This window comes from Biomphalaria glabrata, chromosome 4, assembly GCF_947242115.1.
Source record: "Biomphalaria glabrata chromosome 4, xgBioGlab47.1, whole genome shotgun sequence".
NCBI lineage: Eukaryota > Metazoa > Mollusca > Gastropoda > Planorbidae > Biomphalaria > Biomphalaria glabrata.
In genome coordinates this window covers 1,904,720-1,928,493 of record NC_074714.1, presented here as the reverse complement: position 1 = coordinate 1,928,493, position 23,774 = coordinate 1,904,720, and the positions used below count along the sequence as shown (strand labels likewise).

At 38.7% G+C, this 23,774-nt stretch overlaps 1 protein-coding gene across 4 annotated transcripts in view; it reads right to left on the bottom strand.

Moving 5' to 3' along the window:
• Positions 1 to 23,774, bottom strand: part of LOC106078137 (trichohyalin-like) — a 31,913-nt gene that overhangs the window by 1,974 nt on the left and 6,165 nt on the right. Inside the window, exons 8-21 of one of the 4 annotated variants that reach the window (XM_056026907.1) lie at positions 16,851 to 17,023; positions 15,729 to 16,115; positions 14,146 to 14,212; positions 13,676 to 13,808; positions 12,033 to 12,147; positions 10,625 to 10,697; positions 9,931 to 10,297; positions 8,235 to 8,329; positions 7,798 to 7,955; positions 6,958 to 7,102; positions 5,544 to 5,642; positions 4,302 to 4,595; positions 1,886 to 2,784; positions 574 to 654 (exon numbers count right to left, since the gene is read on the bottom strand). In XM_056026907.1, the coding sequence (XP_055882882.1) occupies positions 574 to 654; positions 1,886 to 2,784; positions 4,302 to 4,595; positions 5,544 to 5,642; positions 6,958 to 7,102; positions 7,798 to 7,955; positions 8,235 to 8,329; positions 9,931 to 10,297; positions 10,625 to 10,697; positions 12,033 to 12,147; positions 13,676 to 13,808; positions 14,146 to 14,212; positions 15,729 to 16,115; positions 16,851 to 17,023 (3,086 nt within the window). The remainder of the gene's footprint in view (positions 1 to 573; positions 655 to 1,885; positions 2,785 to 4,301; positions 4,596 to 5,543; positions 5,643 to 6,957; positions 7,103 to 7,797; positions 7,956 to 8,234; positions 8,330 to 9,930; positions 10,298 to 10,624; positions 10,698 to 12,032; positions 12,148 to 13,675; positions 13,809 to 14,145; positions 14,213 to 15,728; positions 16,116 to 16,850; positions 17,024 to 23,774) is intronic. The other 3 variants (XM_056026909.1, XM_056026908.1, XM_056026910.1) reach the window with 3 other exon arrangements.

Below are 23,774 nucleotides of genomic sequence, written 5' to 3'. Positions count from 1 at the left end.
CATTGAATGAATTATTATTTATCTAGTCTATTGACGCAGTCTAAATATGTCTGAATTAATCTGATTAAAGCACTTAGAGTGGCAGGAACTGGACCAGGCTGAATATACAGTCGATTCTGTTTACTTGGACCACATTGAATGCCATCATTTTGTTCCTCAATATCAGCTGGTAGAATTAACCAGATTCAACTGCAATTTAGCATTGTCCAAATACATTGCGGGTCCTAATTATTGGTGATCTGATTAACTGGATTTGAATAAATTTATATATATATATTTTAATAAGGCTCTTCTTAGAGTCTGAAGATTAATGAGGAATTAAGTATTTAAGACTATGCAGCCCCAATAGTGACCTACATATTATGTGTATATAATCTAAGCTAGAAGAATGTCACTGACTAAAGTTTCAAACTGGATTATTTGATACAAATTTTTTTTAGAAAATGAATAGAAATCTACATAATTATTTCAACTATTTGTTTTTATTGTACATGCACCGCACATCTCTCATGTTATTTATCCAACTTCAATTTCTCAAGACCACTGTTTAAAGTGCTGCCTATTGTACCTTACCCTCTTTAGTGATGAGAGTTGTTGTAAAATCATGTCCTGTCTGGGAGTGACATATGTTGCTCCTGCTAAGTTCTGTGAGGCCTGAAACATTCAAATATATATGTCAGTGGAGTCAATGTCATGTATGTCATGATACATTAGGAAGAAAAAATGTATAGTAAAATTTCTGATTATTTGAATGTTCCATGGTTTTGACCTTTCAGTTTAAACATCTAGGAATGTAAACTCATTGAAACCATAGCCTATGGGAAGCAGGGGATGAGGTATTTACAGAGATATGACCAAACAAACTGGACAGTATCAAAATTTCTCCCCCACTAAGAGCAATCTACAATCTATAACCTTCAAACAAACAACTTTAAATTTTCACCTAAACAAAATTAACCAAACACACCAATCCCTCTGTAGACACTGCAGCCATCCATCCATCCCATCCCAGAGGCACTACAACCCATGGAGAGCCCAGACTTGCTTTAACACATGATTCCATTCAGATCTATCCCGTGCTTTTCCTCTCCATGCCCAAGCTCCTAGCTGTTTAGATGTGCCTCTACATTGGTAACATTATCAAGCCACTGTACTCATGGTGTCCTTAGGGGCACCTGCCTTTTGGTTTTTGCTGGTATGCTATTTTAGCTCCTGTTATCTGACATTCTTCCAAGATGACCTGCCCAGCATAATCTCTTCTTTTTAATATCTGTCACTATGGAGGGGGAGGCGCTGCGGCTGAGCGGTAAAAAGCTTGGCTTTTGAACTGGGAAATCTGGGTTCAAATCCTGGTAAAGACTGGGATTTTTTATTTTGGGATCTTTGGGCACCTCTGAGTTCACTTAGCTCTAATGGGTTAGGGTTCATCATTGTGCTAGCCACAAGACACCCTCATTAACCATGGGCAATAGAAACAGATGCCCTATAGATCACAAAGTTTGAAAGGGGAACTTTGCTACTATGGAGGTGTCTTGATATAGCTCTTGGTTACTTTGCGTTATCTATCCAGTTTCATCTTGTAAGACACTGCACCCACCCTAACGAAATTGTTAATTACACACTTTTTGAATGCCCCAATTTAATTCACCAAAGAGTTACCCTATTACCACAGCAAGCCATCATAACCTATATTCTGTATGGCAGTATAGAAAATGTGAAAAAATATAGTATGCTATTTTCCCCTGACTCACACGATGAAAGAGCTTACAGCTCAGAGCCCTCTTTCTAGCCCAAACAATGCTTTTCTATTGCAAATATTTTTAGATCTAGCCCATAAAGCTTTTAAGGTAATTTAGTCGCTATATAATATTCATAAGGAATTTACCTTCAAGGCAGTTTCTCTTTCACTGTCTTGATAAATATCTACTTTCTTGCCCTTGTTAGCAGGATGAAGGTTCTCATAATAAGCACGGCGGGCCCTTTCCATGCGAGAGTTTTCTCTGGATATCTCCACTGGCTCATCTGCGCGGGATGGGTCCAGTACTTCTGTTGTTCTCATGAAAGGGACAAACTCATCGCTGTGGGGCTCCAAAGGGACATCACCGTATCTGTTCTCCCCCTGACTGTTCCTCAGGTAACTGTTGATGTAGTGATAGGGGTCATTGGCCGGGTCAGCGACTCCGTGGGCCTTATGTTTGATGGAGGGAATGGGCGGGGAGGCTGAACGGGGAGATATTTTTTTCTTTCTGTCCTCATTCAGCAAGGCAACAACATTGGGAGACGTGTCTTTCAAAGTGTCTGTTGGAGGCAACCTCTTCTGTGTCTTCCTGCCTCTTTCACCAACCTCTTTCACTGGCTCGGGCGAGGGCGCCCTGGGGCTTCTACCCGGACTTTTGGATAGGTTAGGAATTCTTTCCCTGTTTAACTCTTGTAAGTACATGAGTTGTCTTTCTCTTTTCAACCTTCGGGCCTCTGCTTCTTCCCTCTTCTCCTCATAGAACGGATCTTTCTCAGAGTTTTTCACAACAGTTTTTCTTCTTCTCTGATTCCAGTCGGGTCTTTCTTTAATGCCCAGTGTTTTCTCCTTCGGGGCACTTTGTACAGCCTTGACCTTGGGCTTCCTGGCTTCCTTGACCTCTTCCACAACTCTGGTGTGAACTTTTCGAGAGGGAGCGTGCTTGACCGATTCTTTTTCTCTCAGAGCTTCTTCCACTTTCATCTTGTATTCAATCTGCACATCTTCTGGAAGTTTCTCGAGAAGAGCCTTAAGGTCTTTAAGCTCCACTGGAACATAAAAAAAAATAGCAATGTTCAAACAAATTTTAGGTTTAGATTTAGACCTAAAAATCTAAAAAAGAAACACCAACTTGAAAAAATTACTCTGGAATCCTCGATAAACTATAATGAATCTTCACTCTGGGACGAAAGCCCTCTTCCTACTATAAGGGACCATATTGAAAACATAAAAAGAAAATCTGATTACAGACCAACAGAGCTCAAGGAAATAGTGAACTGTTTTCTACACACCAATTACCCTATCAATCAGTGGATCAGAGTTTACACGGATGGCTTATCCCATAAAGCCACCACAAATGGAGGAGCTGGAATACTTATCGAATGGCCAGATGGAGGAAAACTAGAAAAATCCATTGCAACTGGAGAGCTCTCTGACAGTCACAGAGCAGAAAGGGAAGCACTAGCACTAGCTGCTACCATGCTAGCAAATCATCCAAGTTCCCCTCACAGTCAGATTGTCTTTCTAACAGACGCGAAAACAACCCTCCAAAGCTTGCAAAACTCTGATTCCCCTTATATTAAAAACCTCAGAACAGCAAAAAAAACTATCCCGACAAGACCAACGTCTAATCTTTCGACTCAGGACTGGACACAACAGAATGTGACAACACATGTACCGGAAGCTCAAAATTGGAACCAGTGAAATCTGCCCATGTGGAGTATCACCAGAAAATGCTGACCACGTCCTCCAAAACTGCTCTCTCTACCAAGAGGCCCGTATAAGACATTGGCCCCAAATCACCCCAATAGAAAGAAAACTATATGGAGAGCTCCCTGATTTGGAAACCACTGCGCAGTTCATCTCATGTATTGGTCTAGTCATATGAACACTCCAACATAAAAATGAGAACGATGAAGAAGAAGAAGAAGAAAAACAAATTAAAAAAAAATTGTTAATATAGTGAAATATAAAGTTTTTACCTAATGAAATTTTCTACTCTTATCATGAACAATTTGTATCTTAATGCAAGTTTAATAATTAGATAGTCTTGATTGAATATTAGGTTTCAGAAAGTCTTGATCTTAACCAAGTTTACTATATTGGGTAGAAGAGGTATTTATTATTTTTATTTAATCATTATTTATTTATTTAAGAAGTTTCATTTAGAGAAAAAAAATATTCATTTTTCTTTGATAAATAATAATTATGTAACAGTTTCCTTTAATTATCTGTAAAATGAATGTGAAAACTTTTCTGACACAAATTTTGTTAGGCTGTAACTTAGCCATTTCCCCTCAAATCCCTGCTGGCTGAATGTCTTGAAACAATACTAAATTATATCAAATTGAAAAAAATTCAATAATGTATCCAAAAAAAAAAAGAAAACAACTTTAACTAATAATCTCTATATACTGACATGTGTATATTTCCCTAGGGTTCTGTAATTTATAAGGCAGGGCTACTGCTTTATATGGTTAGTGTTTTACAAAACCGTGTAAACAAAAAAAACTACAAATAAACAACCTTTTTTGAAATGACCTGAATTTCTACACATAAAACTTACATGTCTGAGTTCCAAATTCTCTTCTGGGTGAGTCCGATAGATCTGTAGGTCTGGCAGGATCTCGAAACCTGCTTGGCGTCAACACTCTGTTTTCGATGTAAGGATCAAAACTGTAGGTTTGACCTAAGTTACGATCTGACAGCTCAGCAGGGTCAAACCTGGAGGTCCCATTTAAATCTACCGGTAGATATGAAGGAGGGGAAGCCGGTTGTGTTTGTCTGTTCAAAGTTTCTGTTACATCATAACCCAGGCCAGGAATAGAAGACATTTCAAACTCTTTTTTTCTTGGAGAGGCTAGACAAGGAGAGACAATCACAATATTACACAAATGAAAAAAAAAGGTAATAATTATGGTTGAGGCATTAAACTTGATATTTGATTAGATGAGTTAATATTCGATAACAACACTTAAATATAAGAAGAAATAATTTTCAGAGACATAAATAAATAAGATTAGAGATAAGAGATAAGATAATTTTTATTGGTCCAATCAAATAGGTTAATACATGAGTTAAATGCTTCCTTTTAAGTACCCCAATGATCAGAGTGTTATAATACTCATTCCTGAAAGATGACATTTGATTAAGTTAAACTGTAAAATTGTTACCAATTACAAATCAACTCTTTCTCTCCTAATTAACGATACCATTGTTGATTTGACCCCATTAAATTAAATAATTTTTGGTTTTATAAACTCTGTGTTATGTAAAAAGAGCATGCATTCTTCAATAATTCTATACCAAAAGTAACATTTTCTGATTACAAACTTGGAGTTTAAAGATAACAGGGTAGAATGTACAAATGTGAAAAACGAACAATTCTTTGGAAAATAATTACGGAGATAAAGAGTTAATCAATTTCAATTTATGCATTTGAAGAGAAACAATTAAAAATAAGAATCAAGTAAAACATCTTCAAACAAAAATCAGAAACAAACATTTGATGTAAAATGGTGTGATAGTCTTATTAATGGCCATATGGACAAAACCTATTAACAATGGCCAAATAGTTTATCAATAAACTGCTTGGTCGTGCGGTTTGCGCACTGGACTGTCATTCGGATTTATCTAGGGTTCAAACCCTTCCTGCTCCCCCATCGTCCTGTGGGAGGTTTGGACTAGGAAGTAAACTATCTTCAACTCTGAAGGAACATCCGAATTATGTAAAACAACAAAACAAGTCAACAAATCGGAACGTAAAAGTGAACATTGCCATTTCTGTCAACATCATTCAACATTCTACCTGGAAGCTCTTCCCTAATAACACTGGATAGCTCTGAGTTCTGAAGTGCCGAGGCTACTACAGGAGACTTAAGTTGGGGACAAGATGTCGCACTGGATTCTAGTCAGTGAGGAAATAATTTCTGTTGGTCAGAAGGTTCTAGAAACATTTAGGAATATTTGCCTCTCAATTTCTTCTATGAGTTATAGATATTTATAAAAAAAAAAAAGGACCAATTGCTTTTTAAATTTTTTAATAGTCTAAAACAAAAATATTTTTTTACAAATTTAAAAGCTAATTAGTTTCTACTATACCAAAAGAAAAAAAAAGGGGGGGGGGTGCAGTGGCTGAGTGATTAAGTACTTGGCTTACGAACCTGAGTTTGAGTCTCAATGAATTTTGAATTTCTGGATTTTTTGGGCGCCTCTGAGTCCACTCAACTCTAATTGTTACCTGACTTTAGTTGAAGGTTTGTCATTGTACTGGCCACATGACAACCTGCTTGTTAACCATTGGTGATCTATAGGGTAGATAATATTAAGGTCATCTATTTCATTGGCTAACAGTTCACAAGCAGGGTGTCATGTGGCCAGCACAAAGAACAACTGCCATTACTCATACCAACTAAAGTCAGGTACCCATTACCATTACCCAATACTTGAAATAACATTTACCATTACTCAATAATATGTATGCATATTCATATGAACCATTTTTTGAAACATGGTGAAACATGTATTTCAAGTTATCCACCATGTTTTCCCAGGAACAGTTTCTATTAAAAATATTAATAACTTTCATATATGATATTACATGTCTAAGCAAATAACATTATTTTTCAGATAATTTTTGTTATCAGTGGAAAAAACGCCAGTTAAATATAAATGAAACAGAAATTTCTTTTTAGAATATATTTTTTTTTTTATATATTGGAAGGATTTAACTTCAAGTTAATATATTTCCTAAATTTTTGTTAAAGATTTTTTCCTTATCTTATCTTATCTTATATAATACAGACGTTACTTTAAAAAAGAAGATGATTACGTCCTACGCGTCATGCATTTAGTCATGCATATTAACCAATGACTTAAATTCTGCCAAGTCACTGGTTTTCCTGGCTAGCTCAGGCAACCCATTCCATGCTCTAATAGCACTAGGGAAGAAGGAGCATTTGTACAAATTTGTTCTAGCATATGGGACGAGGAATGTGCCTTTATCTTTGTGTCTTTCAGAGTATTTTATTAAATTTTGTTTTTTGTATTACCGAAAACTGTTAATATGAGGCAAGAAATTCCTGATAAGGAAACAATGATTGCTGTGAGAATTTTAATTTAACCCAGATTGTAGAATATCTGACATAAACTTTGAATACAATCCTAACAACTTATTGCAATCTTAGAATGAGAAAAAGGGGAAGAGAGACGACAAAGTTTACCTTTGTACTTGGCCTTCAACTGAGACACATCATGGCCATGTTGTTGAAGATGTTGCAGGCGCCTGACATTTTTGTCTTCCACGGCCTTCTCCTGGGCCTCGTCCAGTGCAGACTTTAAAACATCAATCTGTTTCTGACGCAGCTCCTAAGGTTAGATCACGATACGATCAGATATTTGTATTGCTGATGTAACTCTAGTCATTGGTTGAGAAACATTTGTTATCAGATAAAGATTAATCTTTTAATGACAAAAAATACAGCAACCTAGTATTTTATAAATGACCCTGAGTTTTGTATTTTTAAAAATCTTTCATTCTTAATCTTTTAATGACAAAGAATACAGCGACCTTGTATTTTATAAATGACCCTGAGTTTTGTATTTTAAAAATCTTTCGTTCTTGAACAAATTACTGAATAGTACCATGATAACCTAATGCATGCCAGCTAAGTTCTATACCAATAGAGACTATACTGGTATCAACAAGAAGTTAAATTTACATAACGTAACAGATTTCATGACAAAGATTTTAATTAGAAACTGACGATGCTCTCAATGTTAAATATAATTTTTGACAGCTGAGGTAGGTAGAGGGTGCAGTGTGGTTGGTGGTAAAGTGCTTGCCTTCTGAATCAAGGGGTCTCAAGTTCAGATCCTGGTGAAGACTGGGCTTTTGAAGTTAAGGATTTTCTTGAGTCCACGCAGCCTGACACATACATGGTGGATGCAGGTAAGTTTTGCATCATTGTACCATACGTCCACATAGATCACAAGGGCTAACTGGGGTACTTTTTTTTTTACTAAGGTAGGTAGATATATATATGGAGAAATAAGTGACTTACCTCCCTGTCCCTCAACTTTTTCTGTTCAAATTCTGTTTGTCTGTTCATCAGGTCTCTCTCCATCTGCAGCTTCCTCTCTTCCTCCAAATCTTCCTGCATCTTCTTCATTTTCTCCTCTTTCTTCTTTCTTTCCTTCTCTTCTATCTGCGCCTTCACTTCTGCCTGTAGGTGAGAGGAAGTTAAACTTTACTATAAGAGAGCCCTCTTTTAAAACAAATATTAGTAACAAAGGTTTTAAGTTTAAATTTAAAATTTAGCATGTAGTCTGGGGGGGTTGTAAGGTTAGAATCTCATGAGAAGAAAAATAACACTTAAAAAAAATAATTAAAAGCATGTATTGGGGCGGGGGGGGGGGGGGGGGGGGGGGGGGGGGTTGGCACGTCAGCACAATTTAGGCATGTCATGCCCAATTCTAAGATAAATGTGTTCTGGAATACTTGCCTGATGTGCCAGCTGGGCTTTCCTCTTTTCCTCTTGTTCTCGTCTTGTGACTGGATCTATAAATAAACCTTGACCTCTGATATGAGAGGGCCTGGAAATAAAAAATAAAAAATAAAATGCCATTTTATAAATGATAAAAAAAAAATTGGTAAACCAATTAATTAATCAATAAGAGACAGCAACTCACTTTCCTGATCGTATTAAACCTTATATATTTATTTTTATTAGACAATGAAACAATTTAGAGTAAAACAAAAATTTTTTTTCGCTACTTTGAAGAAAATATTCATGTAAACAAGATAATGATGAATTCAAAGCATGGATCTCTTTACAGTCATCATTTTTGTTTTAGCATTCTGATCCATAATAAGATGGGAGTAGAATTTGTGGAGGGGTGGAAGAAGAACACTTTATTCTTCCCCAAGTAACAATGTGGGATCAGAAAACTGATAAGAAATAAAGAAACCTAAATCTGCTGAAATCAAATCCTTCATTTTAATAACAAATCACAACCTCCAGTAGGATGAAAAATTGAGACCCATTGATTTGTGGCAAGTTTCTAGTCACTCTTAAAAAGCAACTCGTTATTCCTCATTCAATGACAGTGTAATTCTCTTGAAAACCATTAGGAAATGTTTTGCCACATTGCTAATAATAGGAATTGAATGTTTGCTTTAACCCTCACCCTCCTGGCCCTCCTTTTTTTTTAAAACTGTTGTTCTCAAGCTGAACTATAACCACTTGACTCCACTGATTAACCAAGTCAAATAATATATGTTCTTTTATGTTCACATAATATATGACCCAATAAAGGACAAATTATTATTATTATAGCTTTTATATAGCGCTACTTTCATGCTTATAGCATGCTCAGAGCGTTTTGGTCCAATCTCATTTGTGGACCAGTGGGGCGGGAGGGGGTATCTAGGAGTTGGTTTTCTGTGCTGCCTTTAGGCGCTCAGTAAACACAACTCTGCCCAAGTCGGGTGTCGAACCTCGAGCCCCCTTCTAGGTAGCCAAGACAAGCCAAGTTCAAGCGCACTTAACCTCTCGACCACGCTTCCCAACATTAAACATTAAATGCTATAGTATTTTCCCAACAAAAGCTAATGAACTATTTACACATTTATAGTTTAAGTAGACTTATTCAAAGTGAGTCTAATCCTTAAAGCTTTCAATGAACTTCTGACAACAAACAGTTTAAACAAAAAAATCAAGTACCGGTACATCAAAGTTTGTCTTCATGTTCAAAGTTATAAAGTGTTACATAATGAAAAGTATGCCAGTTTTGCGGTGTACTACATCAGCTCCATTTCTCCACATTGGTTTATTTAACATAGTTATAATGTTCACAAGCTAATCTATATGCGTAAAAAAAAAGTTAAGTTCCCCTTTCAGACCTTCTGGTCTACAGGGCAAATGATGATTTTGTGATTCTGTGGCCTACGGCTTAGGAGGGTGTCATGTGGCCAGCACTACAACCAACTATACTTTTCCCAAACTAATGTCAGGTAGCCATTAGAGGGACTCAGAGGTGCCCAAAGATCCAGAAATTAAAAGTCCTAGTCTTCACCAGGATTCGAGCCCGGCACACCCGGATTGGAAGCCAAGCGCTTTACCAATCAGTCACTGCGCCTCCTAAGCTATACGCACAGTTCAGAAAATTATATTTAAAGATGCCCTCAGACTTACTGCTCAGTTTCCTTTTGTAATGGTGGCAATGTGGAGTCAGGGGCACTATTAGTTCTGTGTGGCTCCTGCCGATGTGGTTGTCCCACATGTGGAACTTCATTACTTTGTGGGTGGAGCTTCTTGTGGTCTGAAGGGTAAGGGTCTAACCAAACGCCTTCAGTTGCACCACTTCCTTCAACAGTCCCGCGATGTCGTCTGTTCTGTGACGGGTGGGGATCCATCCAAACGCCTTCATTTTGTCTGCCGTCTTGATGTGTGACCTGCTTGCTGTTGTCAGTTCGATACCGGTCAGCCCAGGTCCCATCTTCTTGTTTATCTCTTTCCTTCTGGGCCAGCTTAGCCAGACCCTGTTCTTCTCTTTGCATTTCTGAGCACATAAAATCAAAATGAAGTTATAATATAGGACTATACAAAGATATCACTGTGACAATGTAATGAATACAAAGACTTAAACAAAAAAGAAAAAGGCAACAATTTATATTTAATATTAAGTCAGTTTCTAAACATCTCCCTCTCCCAAAAAAAATTGTAAAAGTTTTCATACAAGACTGTTCTATTGTAATGATTGTATGAACATATATTTCATTTGCTATCATTATCATGTTTCGTTATGTGTAATTGTGTAATGAAGATGCATAATTGTAAGACAAATTTCCTCAGGGATAATAAATACATATTATCATTATTTACTTACCAAGTTCTTGTAGCCATTTTTTTTTCTCTTCGGCTTTAGTTCCATCATATCTTTTATCATTCAATGTCCCAGTCTAGAATTTAAAAACAAAAATGTATCATTCAGTTTCTCACTCTATAGACATTAACAGAAAACAGCTATAGAAATATATCTCATTTAGCCTTTGCAGACACTGTGACACTGGTACAACACTACATACACCAATGAAGTAGGCCTAAAAAGTAAATTGATTTTCTCTTGTTGGTTATACATTTACAATGCTAGTTACAGATGTACAAAATTGGCATAAAGACATCAACTATCCTCCTGATATTTTTCTCTTCTCTTGTAAGTTCCTGCTAGAGATTTTTGTTTATAAATCAAGTTAGATAGTGGCACTTAGTGTTGTAGTCTATAAAATGTCTGATAGATTGGTCTGTTTCCATCATTTGTCAAGCGTATAAGTAAATACTTTTAAATCAGCTTAGTATTTCAGCAAAGAGGCCTCTTAAAGGGTGGCTGCCTGGTCACGTTGTATGCATTGTGCCCGTTTGGGACTGTCTTCTCCATGGTCCCAAGTTCAAACCCTGTTCTATGTCATCATCTATTGCCCTGCTCAGCCATAATATGACCCAATATGGGACTGTCTTCTCCATGGTCCCAAGTTCAAACCCTGCTCTATGTCAATATCTATTGCCCTGCTCAGCCATAATATGACCCAATACGGGACTGTCTTCTCCATGGTCCCAAGTTCAAACCCTGCTCTATGTCAATATCTATTGCCCTGCTCAGCCATAATATGACCCAATATGGGACTGTCTTCTCCATGGTCCCAAGTTCAAACCCTGCTCTATGTCAATATCTATTGCCCTGCTCAGCCATAATATGACCCAATATGGGACTGTCTTCTCCATGGTCCCAAGTTCAAACCCTGCTCTATGTCAATATCTATTGCCCTGCTCAGCCATAATATGACCCAATATGGGACTGTCTTCTCCATGGTCCCAAGTTCAAACCCTGCTCTATGTCAATATCTATTGCCCTGCTCAGCCATAATATGACCCAATATAGGGCACATTAAATGCTATAATATTTTTCCAACCAAAGCTATTGAACTATTTATAGTTTGAGAAGACTTCTGAATGAAACAAAACCCTTTTTTGCAAAAATCTCCACAAACAAAAGCAATTTGTCCCACAGTGCACTGAGCATGCTATGATGACATGGAGCATTGCTACACAAAAATGAAAAACAAGAACACTACTAATAATTTCTTAGTAAAGAATGCAATGATTACTTGACTGCCAGGCTCAGGTCAAGGGGATCTATGTTAAAATAACTTACCCCCACTACTATAATAATTTCTTAGTAAAGAATGCAATGATTACTTGAGTGCCAGGTCCAGAGAATCTATGTTAAAATAACTTACCCCCACAACTATAGAACTTCTCATGGCTGCTGGAGGAGCATGAGACTCTAAGGCAGCTTCTGATTGCTTAGCTTGCGCAGGGGCATAACTCTGCTCTTTCATCTTCTGACTGGCTCTGTTCACAAGTAGAAAAATAAAGAATGAGATTACGAACTAGCAATAGAGTCAGAGATTTCAACAAGATATTAGAATAAATTATGTAGTGATACAATGCAGCAATTAATACTAACATTTAGTGTTAAGATTATTGATTTGGTTGCATATTTTTTTTAAAGTTAATGGAAGTTTGTAAGATGTTCTACATGTTTCCTTCAGAGTTGAAGATAATCTGCATCCTTGTCCAAACCTCCCACAAGATAATGGGGGATGGCAGCGGACAGGGTATGAACTCAGGACCACCGAGATGACCACAGTCCACATACTGCACAACCATACAGCCATTTTGATTCTAATTATCATGGAAACTCTTTAAGATGTCTAAAAAACAAATTTGAAGAACCTGTCCCTCCCCATTGTAAATCAATTTTCATTTTTTTTTAATTGGTATGTCACAAAAAGATTTATTTGAAAAAAAAAAATTCTTTCTAGAAGCTACAACTTGCCGAATTCTCAATGGTTTAAATACAAGTCAAAGTTGATGCCAAGCTTATCAAAACTAGTATTCGAGGATTTCATTCTGAATAATCAAAAAATATTCGAGGATCTCATTCTGAATAATCAAAAAATATTTGAGGATTTCATTCTGAATAATTAATAAATATTCCAGGATTTCATTCTGAATAATCAAACTGGTGAGAAATAAAAAGGAAGGGAGCTTGGCAAGTCAGTTATCAACATTCTAACTTTATTTGCTGTCCTTTCTACATTTTTTTTATTATTTGATACTATTGTACTATACTGGATGTGGCAACATTTGTAGGTCTCAGCTAGGGCTGCTTAGCTACGGGAAATACTGCATTCCTCATTAATTTTTGGACTTAAAGACATTATTATTGTACTAGAAGCAAAACTAATGTCATTGTTTGAGTTAGAATTATAAATCAAATGAAGTCTTCATTTTATTGTCTGAACTCATGTTACATTCAAATGATTTTTTTTTTTTACATGTTTGGGATGTTCCTTCAGATTTAAAGATTATTACATCCTAGCCCAAACCCCTCACAGGACGACAGAGAATGACAGGAGGCAGGATTGGAACCCGGGACTATAGAGGTAACAGTTTAGAGCACCCACTACATAACCAGGTAGCCATTCTATTCACTTCAGTTGGGAGACACTAACATATTACATAGTTCTCCCATTGTTTTGTGACAACACCTAAGTAGCTTATATCAGTCAATGCTTTCAGTAATATTTTAAAGAGTAAATTAACTCTTTATCTCCGTAATTATTTTCCAGGTTCTGACGAATTTTAAATTTTTCAGATGTGTAAATTCTATCCTGTTATCATAAAACTTCAATAACATTTCTGTTAGTAATCAGAAAACTTTTGGTCTAGAATTATTGCTCTTATTATATAACACAAATAAAAGTTTATAAAACCAGATATTAATTTAATTGGGTCAAATCAACGATGTTATCATTATTTAGGAGAGAAAGAGTTAAAGCCCTTTTCCCATAATTCAGTCTGTCAAAATACTTACTGAGCATGTCGAGGAGAGATCTGCTCAAAAGTTTTATGATAGACAAATCTATCAGCCCACTGGTCCTGGACTCCTGTCTTGTCTCTTTCTTTCTCTAATTGTTTCTTTATTCTCTGTTCCTCTCTTTGTTGGTCTGGAACGAAACAAATATGTTTTTATGCAAACTTACCACAACTCAAAACAAATACTAATAACACATATATATCAAAACAAAACACTAAGCAGAAAAAAAGGCTTTTCCATGCTTATAGCATGCTCACTGCACTATGGTCCAATCACTTTTATAGACATATGTGGCAGGGGAGAGGGGGGAGGCTTATCAGGAAGAAAATGTCCATGCTTTAAGCACTCAGCAACCATAACTTTGTTTGGGAATCAATCTCGAGCCGTTTTGATAGGTAGTGAAGCATTTTTTTTTATTCACCAACACATCATTTAGACTATATCATAATTTGTGAAAATGTATTTACCAAGTTCTGCAATCCATTTCTTTCTTTCCATTTCTTTCTTACTGAGTAGTTCCTCCTGGGTATCCCCCTAGACAACGCAATAACAAAAACAGAATTATTTTTTAAAAAGTAATGAAACAAAAAAAAAATATTTTAATGGTTGTAAAGTGCACACTAAGAAGAAAATAAATATTTTTATTTCAGGAAATAAAAAGTTGTTCATTATTTGTCTACTGAAACAAAATCTCTGATTAAATCTAAATCTAATCAATTTATATTTAATTAAATAGGTTAAAAATGTTGGTTTAAAAAAAACACCAAATTAAATAAATAAAAAATAAATGCAACAAAAGATAGCTGCCTGGTCGTGTGATATGCACGCTGGACTGATGTAAAGTCATCTAAACGGTTCTGGGTTCATACCCTCTCCACCAAAATGTGGGAGGTTTGGACTAAGAAGTAAATTCTCTTCAACTCAGAAAGGAACATTTAAAACTTGTAAAACATTTGACAAACAACAAAGTAAAAAGTTTTAAGACTAAAAAATGTTTTTACACCGACATCAAATTGCTACAAACTTATCAATCATTTTACCATTAGTTATTATATACCTTATGCCGTGACATTCTACAAGTTACATATTTAACTCTTTCTCTCTAATTGACGATGCCAATGTTGATTTGACCCCCGTTAAGCTAAATGGATTTTTGGATTTATAAACTTTAATTTGTGTTGTGTAAAAAGAGCATGCTTTCTCCTGCAATTTAATACCAAATATAACATTTTCTGATAACAAACAAAAATGTTATTGAAGTTTAATCATAACAGGATAGTGAAATACAAATAAGCAAAACAAATAATGTTATCAAAACGAGGAAAATAATTATGGAGAGAATTAAATTCGTTTTTTTTTTTAGCTTATTAAACATTTTTCATATTTCTAAATTTTTGAAGCTAAAACTGAATCCTTTGGATCCTATCTTTTGTTTCCAATTCTATTCAAGAGAAATTAGACATAATAAGTAATTTTTTAAATGCAACAATGACAAGCTGGTAAAAGATGTGTCGTCATGACGTGTCATGACAGGATGGGTGTACAAGACAATACCACATGCACAATGTCTATAGGAGCCAAGAGACTGTTAGGTAGTTAGTGGAGACACAGCGACTACAATGCTATTTTAAAACAATGACGTTTTAAAGCATAATGAACAGAGATATTAAAAACTGGGACTAGGCAAAGAAACAAAGTTTCGTTTGGGTTTCAATATGACCAAAAATGAAACTAATAAATGCAAAAGGAACTTTTTTAGATAGTATTAGAAATCTGTGAAATTTGAATATGCTGCTACAGTTACAGCCAGCTAAAAAAGGAAAAAAAAAAAAAAAAAAAAAAAAGATTTTTGACATTTTTTTGGGTATCTTTTAGCTTTAGCCAGATAAGCAAAGGAAACATAAAGGAAATTAATGATACAGAACTTGAATACAAGCTACAACTACAAACTAGCCAGTGTGAATGTTAAATGGCGCAAACAAAAAGAAGCTGCTACATCGCTGGCTAGCAGGATGGAAAAGAAAGCTAAAAATTGCAAATAAAAACAAACCAATCTTAAACCAGTGGCTGGCCCAGTGGCAAGTCGGGGAGATGCTCTGGTCACTATCTTGACAGAGTTATCTAGCTGAGGTTCAATTAAACTCTCACCGCGGTCATCAACATTCTCATTTTGCTTTTTCATGTCATGATTCTTTTGATTCCTTTCCAGCCTCCCTTGATTCATATTTTTAACATTCTCTTTTAAATCATCTACCTGAGCATCTCTGTCCTTGACCTTCCTGCTATCATTGACCTCAGCATTGACATTCGCTTTAGTTTCAGCCACTTTTTGCCTTTCTTTTAATTCTCGCAAGATTCTGTCTTCTTCAACCTTTTTTCTTTTCTCCATCTCTTGTATTTCTCTCTGCAACTGTGCAATCTCTCGAGCTATCCCCTCCTGAAGGCATAAAGAGGAATTCTATTTTAAAACTAAACCTGCCGAGGTTCCCATCTAGTAATATATCAGTCGGACATCAGTAGCCTTCAGGTTATAATACATATTGCAACAGTTGGGAATACATTAATGAACGGGGCTAGGCCTAAAGTTAATGGGTTAAAATGGAGTATGAAGAAGCAAACCATTCCCAATCTCTACCATAGTCAGCATGCTATCACCTCAACCACCACTACTAACTTACATTGAAAAACAAAGACATCACTCCACGCTTGGAGTATCTGTGAACAACTTTCTTGAATAAAATGAAACAAAGATCAGACAGTCCTTACTATTTGTTCTTAATCTTTTAGTTTTTAACCAACAAGAAATTTAACAGTTATATTGTACTAAAAAAATTCTACTCCTACCAACAACAAAAAAACAACACAAAATGTATAATGTTTTAAAAAGTTTTAACGTAAATTAATGATGTAAATATAAAAACAAAATTAAAATTAACAATGGAAACAATGTAAAAAAAAATTCCAACAATTCCCAATTTGAAGTACAAGACCATTACCTATATAAATGAAGGAACAATTTTTATTAGCGTATTGTGCAAATTAAATACTTTATATTAGTTAACTTGTTACTGACAATAAATAATGATATAAATAAGCTCCAAATGTTTGTGATTGGACTTGAACACAAAAAGATAAATGTCAGTGAAATAAGTGATAACGAAACAAGACTTGCCTGCTTGCGTTGCATCTCTGGGTCAACAAATGACCTAGCTGTATTTTGATTGGATGTTGGAACAAGGTGACTTGTAGTAGGTTGATGTGAAACTGTTTCGGTTTCTTCCTGCTTTTTAGTGGGGGCACCAGCCCCAGGCTTCCCCCACGGGTTGTACTCTTGTTGCAGCTCAGCTAAGAATAGAAAATTATTTGTAAATATAGAGTACAAATTATTTCAATTACACTATTAATACAAACTGATCCTGAATTCGCTATAATGTAAAGGATTGGTTGGGTCTGTAAGGTTGTTATTGCAGGAAGCGGTAGTGGATTTATTTATAAGCACTCCACTACCTATAAAATGCTTCCAAAAGAATTAGTCTCAGATAGCCTCTGACAACCAGTCCTGGCCTTCATTTGTGGCTCAGCTGAACTGTTAAGCAGGTAAGCAACTGGGGTCTAAATCAATAAGCTTTTGGCAGGAGGGTCTCGTTAGCCTTGGCTGGAATCCCACCTACAAGAATGAAACCTCTGATGCCTTGGAGCTTTTCCCAAACATGGGAAAGGCTTTGGGAGTCAACACTGAAGAAAAATCAGGAGCCAGTGACCTTATGCAGATTGAAACACAAATGCTACATGCTGGCAGAACCTGTGACACCATGATCCCAACTGTATCAGCACCTGCTTTTCCTATGGAAATGTCAGCTGTGTGGAGAGGGTGAACGAAACTGCTGTGTTCTGACCATGGCTAATGTCAGGTTTTTATTTCTATGAAATGATACATAGTTGCTTCATGACTTGAGGTCGTCCCGAGACATGACGTTAAACTGCGCTCCTCTTTCCTTAGCACTTTTGGAGCTCAAAAGGGCCCTACTTCTTTTCTATCATTGTGTCTGCCTCCTCTTTTCCTAAGTCTGCCTTCATTGATCATCACACTGTCTCCTTAACTTTAAATTCTCACTACGTCCTAGACCAGTCCGTTTGCCGTGGACTGCGACGGGTAAGGGGGGATAAAGAGATCCTGGTGTTTGAGTGGTGGCTATCTGAGGATAAACCACAACAACACAATACTTTGGCTCCAAGTTCCCCTAGACCTGAGACCCAGATGGCCCGCTCTGGGTCAACCGGCTGGTCATGCCGAGCTACCAGCATAGGTCGTCGACCTATGCTGGAGGGCGGTGGCTGGAGGGTCAATCAGGGAGCTGCTGTATTGGACACATGTCCGATGTAGCAGCTGACTGAGTATAGCACCTGTGTAGCCCTGGCGGGCTCATTCTGGACATCCGAATGGCCCGTCCCCTTGTTGGACTCGATGGCGGGTGGGGAGCACAGGTGCCGAATTAACCAAAATATATATGGACCAAAAAACACACACAAAACTACTTGCCCCAGACCTATGTCTGGGCAAGAAACGACGAATTGACGATAAAAAAGAGGAGGTCGCAAAAAGCTGTGCCACCTGGCCATCATTTCTGGTGGTTAGATGCACAGAGGAGGGAAAAAGCCTGACCAAGTTGAGCCCTTTTATTATCTATAAGGGACTCAAGTCAGTAGTGGGAGAGCCCAAGAGTGTGTCTAAGCTACACAAAACAATGGAACTCCTTGTAGAAGTAGACAGCAAGACACACTCTGATGGGCTTTTAAGATGCAGAAGACTCTGTGATCTCCAAGTGGAAGTCATGCCACACAAGAGTCTGAACACCAGCAGAGGTGTAATCAGCTCTAGGGACCTACTGGAATGCTCCGAGAAGGAAATAGTGGAGGGCATTGAAGGAGTCACCCATGCCCGGCGCATTACCAGGCGCAGGGAGGGTGAGGAGGTCAAAACCGCCACTATTATCCTCACATTCGGAACTAGGACACCGCCAGAGTATGTGAAGGCAGGATACCTACGAGTTCCAGTGAGGCCCTACATACCTAACCCCATGAGGTGCTTCAAGTGCCAGGGTTATGGACACGGCGCGGCAGTCTGTAAGAGGAACACTGTGTGTGCCAGATGTGCTGGAGAGGGTCATGAGGACAAGGGCTGCACAGCCCAGTTCAAATGCCCAAACTGTCAAGCTGGCCACTCAGCCTACTCCAAGGACTGCCCTGTGTGGAAACAGGAGGTTGCCGTGCAGGAGTACAAGGCAAGAAACGGATGTACCTTTAGCCAGGCGAAATCGGCTGTACTGGCCCTACCCAAGGGCCAATTCGGCTTGACAAAGACCTACGCCCAGGCTGTTGCTAAGAAAGGAAGATCCATAGCCACACAGACGGACACATTGACCCCACCACCCCCTCCTCCTCCCCCAACTCAGAAGAAAACACCGCCAAAGAACACACCTCTGAAGAAACAAGAAAGCCCTGTTGTCATGCTAAAGAACAGGTTCTCTGTGCTCGCTGATGAGAGCATGGAGACTGAGCAGCATGTCAAAACCAATACTCCGGGAGAACCCGGAGACATCATGTCTGACACAGGTTCTCCTCAGAGAACCCAGCCAGACACCCCAACCTCTACTGAGTTAGAGGTTGACCAACTCCCTAAGGGGAGAAATCAAAGCGGAGAGGATGCCCGAGGTGAGAGAGGAGGAAATAACCTCCGCTCTAACCAGAGGGATCTCCCCTCTCCAGAGAGAAAGACTTCCCCCAAAAGGGGGTTGTCCTCCTCTCCATCCAAACCCAAGAATAAAAATACCAAGGTCACTGGAATAAAGGGAAACCCCCCCCGGGGGCCTCCCAAGGCCAAATAGCTCCAAGTAGGTCATCTAGAATAAGCCATGGATTCCAGAATTGTACAGTGGAATTGTAGAGGCCTCAAGGCCAATTACGAGGAAATGCAGCTACTGATGGACTCTGAGACTCCTGTAGCTGTCTGCTTACAGGAAACATTTCTAAAAGATTGCATCAGCTTCCGAAGCTACCGTGCTTACACCAAGAATGTTGAGGATGCAGAGAGAGCATCAGGTGGAGTCTGTATCCTTGTGAAGGATAGCATCCCCCATGAGAGGGTAGAACTACAGACCACACTACAGGCCGTAGCAGCTAGGATAACCCTTCACAAGGTTATCACTTGCTGCAGCCTGTATCTACCACCAGGCGCTCCATTAAACCGAACAGACATGGAGGACCTATTGAAACAACTCCCCCGGCCTTATTTAATCCTTGGGGATTTCAATGCCCATAACACCATGTGGGGATCCAACAATACCGACACAAGAGGTCGTATGCTGGAGGATATCTTCCTCCAACATGATTTATGCATACTTAATGATGCATCACCGACCTACTTGCACCCAGGAACTGGATCATTCACATGCATTGACCTCACCGTATGCGTCCCCGGACTTCTGGACGATTTTAAATGGTCAGTTAGCAATGATCTACGGGGAAGTGATCACTTCCCAATCATCATTACTAACAACCTCCCTTCATTGGGACGACCTCAGCGGTGGAAACTGAATAAGGCCGATTGGGAACAATTCCAAAAAAGATGCTCTGAGGATATCACAGAAAATATCCTCCATGAACAGAACCCAGCTGATACCTTTGCTAGCAAGCTACTAAGTATAGCCAGGAAAGTTGTACCCCTAACCTCTGCAAATCCAAAACGGCCTAGCAAACCATGGTTTGATACAGCTTGCAAAAGTGCTATTGGTGATAGGAAAAAACGACTGGCTGCATTTATAAAGAATCCTTCCCAGGAAAACCTAAAGCTATTCAGGATAGCTAGAGCAAAGGCTAGACAAACCATACGGTCAGCCAAAAGGAATTCCTGGAGAAGTTTTGTCGGCAGTCTGGATGCCAAAACTTCTGCTAGAGCGGTTTGGAAGGCAGTAAGGCGAATCAAAGGGAAAGAATCAAATGCAATAGGGCATTTGAAAAATCAAGGACGAACTGTCACGTCCCCCAGAGAAATAGCTGACTGCCTTGCATCCTCAATAGCAGAAAAATCATCCACTGCACACTACACGCCAGAGTTCCAAAAAGTCAAAACCAGGGAGGAAAGACACCCCATTGATTTCAGGTCAGAGAACAATGAAGACTACAACAAACCGTTCTCGCTTGAGGAACTGAGGGAATCGCTGGACAAGTCACATGACACAGCGCCTGGAGAAGACGAAATCCATTACCAGTTCCTCAAGCACCTTCCCGAACTCTCATTGGCAGTCCTGCTAGGGGTCTATAACTGTGTGTGGCAAACAGGCGCTTTCCCAAACAGCTGGAGGAAAGCCACAGTTATACCGATACCTAAACCGGGAAGAGACGGCTCTGACCCAGCTAACTATCGACCAATAGCACTAACAAGCTGCATCTGCAAAACCATGGAAAGAATGATTAACAGTAGGCTGGTCTGGTACCTGGAAAGGAATAAAGTGATCTCAAACTACCAGTGCGGATTCCGGCAGGGGCGGACAACAACTGACCACCTGGTAAGGCTGGAAGCTTATATTAGAAATGCATTACTCAGAAGAGAACATCTAGTAGCTGTATTCTTCGATATAGAAAAGGCCTATGACACAACCTGGAAACATGGCATTCTACGTGACCTGGCGCTTATGGGGCTTAAGGGACACCTCCCCCGTTTTGTGGAGGAATTCCTGAAAGATCGAAAATTTCAGGTTCGAGTGGGCAACTCCGCTTCTGACACTCATGACCAGGAAATGGGTGTACCCCAGGGCAGCATTCTGTCAGTCACCCTGTTCAACATTAAAATAAATAGCATCATAAATGCGCTGTCCCCTGGCATAGAGTGCTCTTTGTATGTTGATGACTTTGTCATTCTTACTTATGGGAAAAACATGAACACCTTAGAAAGGAAATTACAGTTATGTTTAAACAAAATTCAGGGTTGGGCAAACTATAATGGTTTCAAATTCTCAGACTCCAAAACAGTTAGTATGCATTTCTGTAATCTAAGGGGACTCCACCCAGACCCTGAACTATTTATACACAAAAAGAAGATCCCTGTCGTGAAAACTACAAAATTTTTAGGCCTCACCTTAGATTCCAAATTTAATTTTCTCCCCCACATTAAGGAACTTAGGAAGAAATGCCAAAAGTCATTAAACATACTAAGAGTACTCAGCCATACGGACTGGGGAGCTGACAGAGATACCTTGCTGCTGCTCTATCGGAGTCTAATTCGATCCAAGCTAGACTACGGATCCATAATATATGGAGCAGCAAGGAAGTCGTACCTAAAAATACTGGAACCAATACAAAATGCTGCCCTGCGTCTCTGTCTCGGCGCGTTTCGTACATCACCTATCCCAAGTCTCCATGTGGAGGCTGGAGAACTCCCCATGGATATAAGAATGAAAAAGCTTGCAATGCAGTATATAGTCAAGCTAAAATCCAACCCCACGAACCCTGCTTTTGACTCCATATTTAACCCCACAGAGGTAGAATTATACAATCGAAGGCCTAACGTCATACAGCCGCTGGGCCTTCGAATGAGAGAACCCATCCAAAATTTAACCCCACCCATTGACCAAATCTCTAAAATAGAAACCCCTCAGAATCCTCCTTGGCTAATGAATAAACCCAAATTAAATTTATCCCTCCTTAATTTCAAAAAAGAAAATACAGACCCAAGCATACTACAAGTCCACTTTAGGGAACTGCAGGAGAGCTACGGAGATTGTGGCACCATCTACACAGACGGATCCAAAATGGAGGGAAAGGTCGCGTGTGCCTGCTCCTTTCGGAACAAAACAATCTCCCGTAGACTCCCCGATGGCTGCTCCATCTTTACGGCCGAATTGCACGCAATATTGCTTGCACTTATGGCCGTAAAAGCATCAGAAAGGAGGAAATTTATAATCTGCTCCGACTCCAAATCTGCATTGCAAGCTTTGGGGCGGATGAAGACTGACATCCCATTGGTACATAAGAGCCTGAAGCTGTTGGACCTAATAACAGCCGACCGTAGGGATGTCACCTTCATCTGGGTCCCCTCCCATGTTGGCATTGAGGGAAACGAAGCCGCAGACAGAGAAGCAAAGAGAGCCCTAAATCATGCGGTGTCAGGAACCCAAATCCCCTACTCGGACCTGAGACAAAGTATTGCCTCTGCCACCTATCGAGAGTGGCAGAACCGATGGGAGGCTGAGACTCACAGTAAACTCAGGCAGATTGTGGCGGATGTCAGGTGGCGGCCCACATCTAAGGGTCTGACAAGGCGTGGTAGCACAACCATGTCCAGACTTAGGATTGGCCACACCTACATCACGCACTCTTTTGTACTGAAGAGAGAGGAGCCCCCACTTTGCGAGTACTGTGACTCTCGCCTCACCGTGGAACATATCCTCGTTGATTGCCCCAGATACCAGGATGTCAGGGCGAAACATTTTAGAGCCACTAATCTAAAAACACTATTTAATAATGTCGACCCTGGGAAGGTACTGGGCTTTATTCGGGAAGTGGGGCTATCTACGAAGATGTGATTTCTGAATTTGTGAACATACACTATTTACATTAGATTTTTACCAAATATTTAAATTTTTACTACCTTTACTATTTTAACTGTGAATAGACCTTAATTTTAATTATATTACTGTATAGAATCTGGCCCTTGCTGTTTAGAGAGAGAGTAGTCCTTAAGGGACTGCAGGCACGACATGGCCTAAATTGTGCCGATGTGCCTCAAATCAACAAATAAATAAATAAATAAATAAATTCATGACTTGAGGAGGCCATAGATAATGTGCTTACTGTGATATTGCATTCAAAACTTTCTTGAGAATATTTTGTTTTCATACAACATAACAAAGCCTGAGCATGGACAGAAATCAATCAATCTCTAAACTTTTGTGTCTTGTGCAATGAAAAAAAAAAGGTTTTAATATAAACTCATCATAAAAAGGCTTTTAGAATTTATTCTGTAATAAGCCTTAAAAAACTGACTGTTGAGTTTTACAGATTTATTATAAGGCAAGAAAATAAAAGAAATTTATGGCAT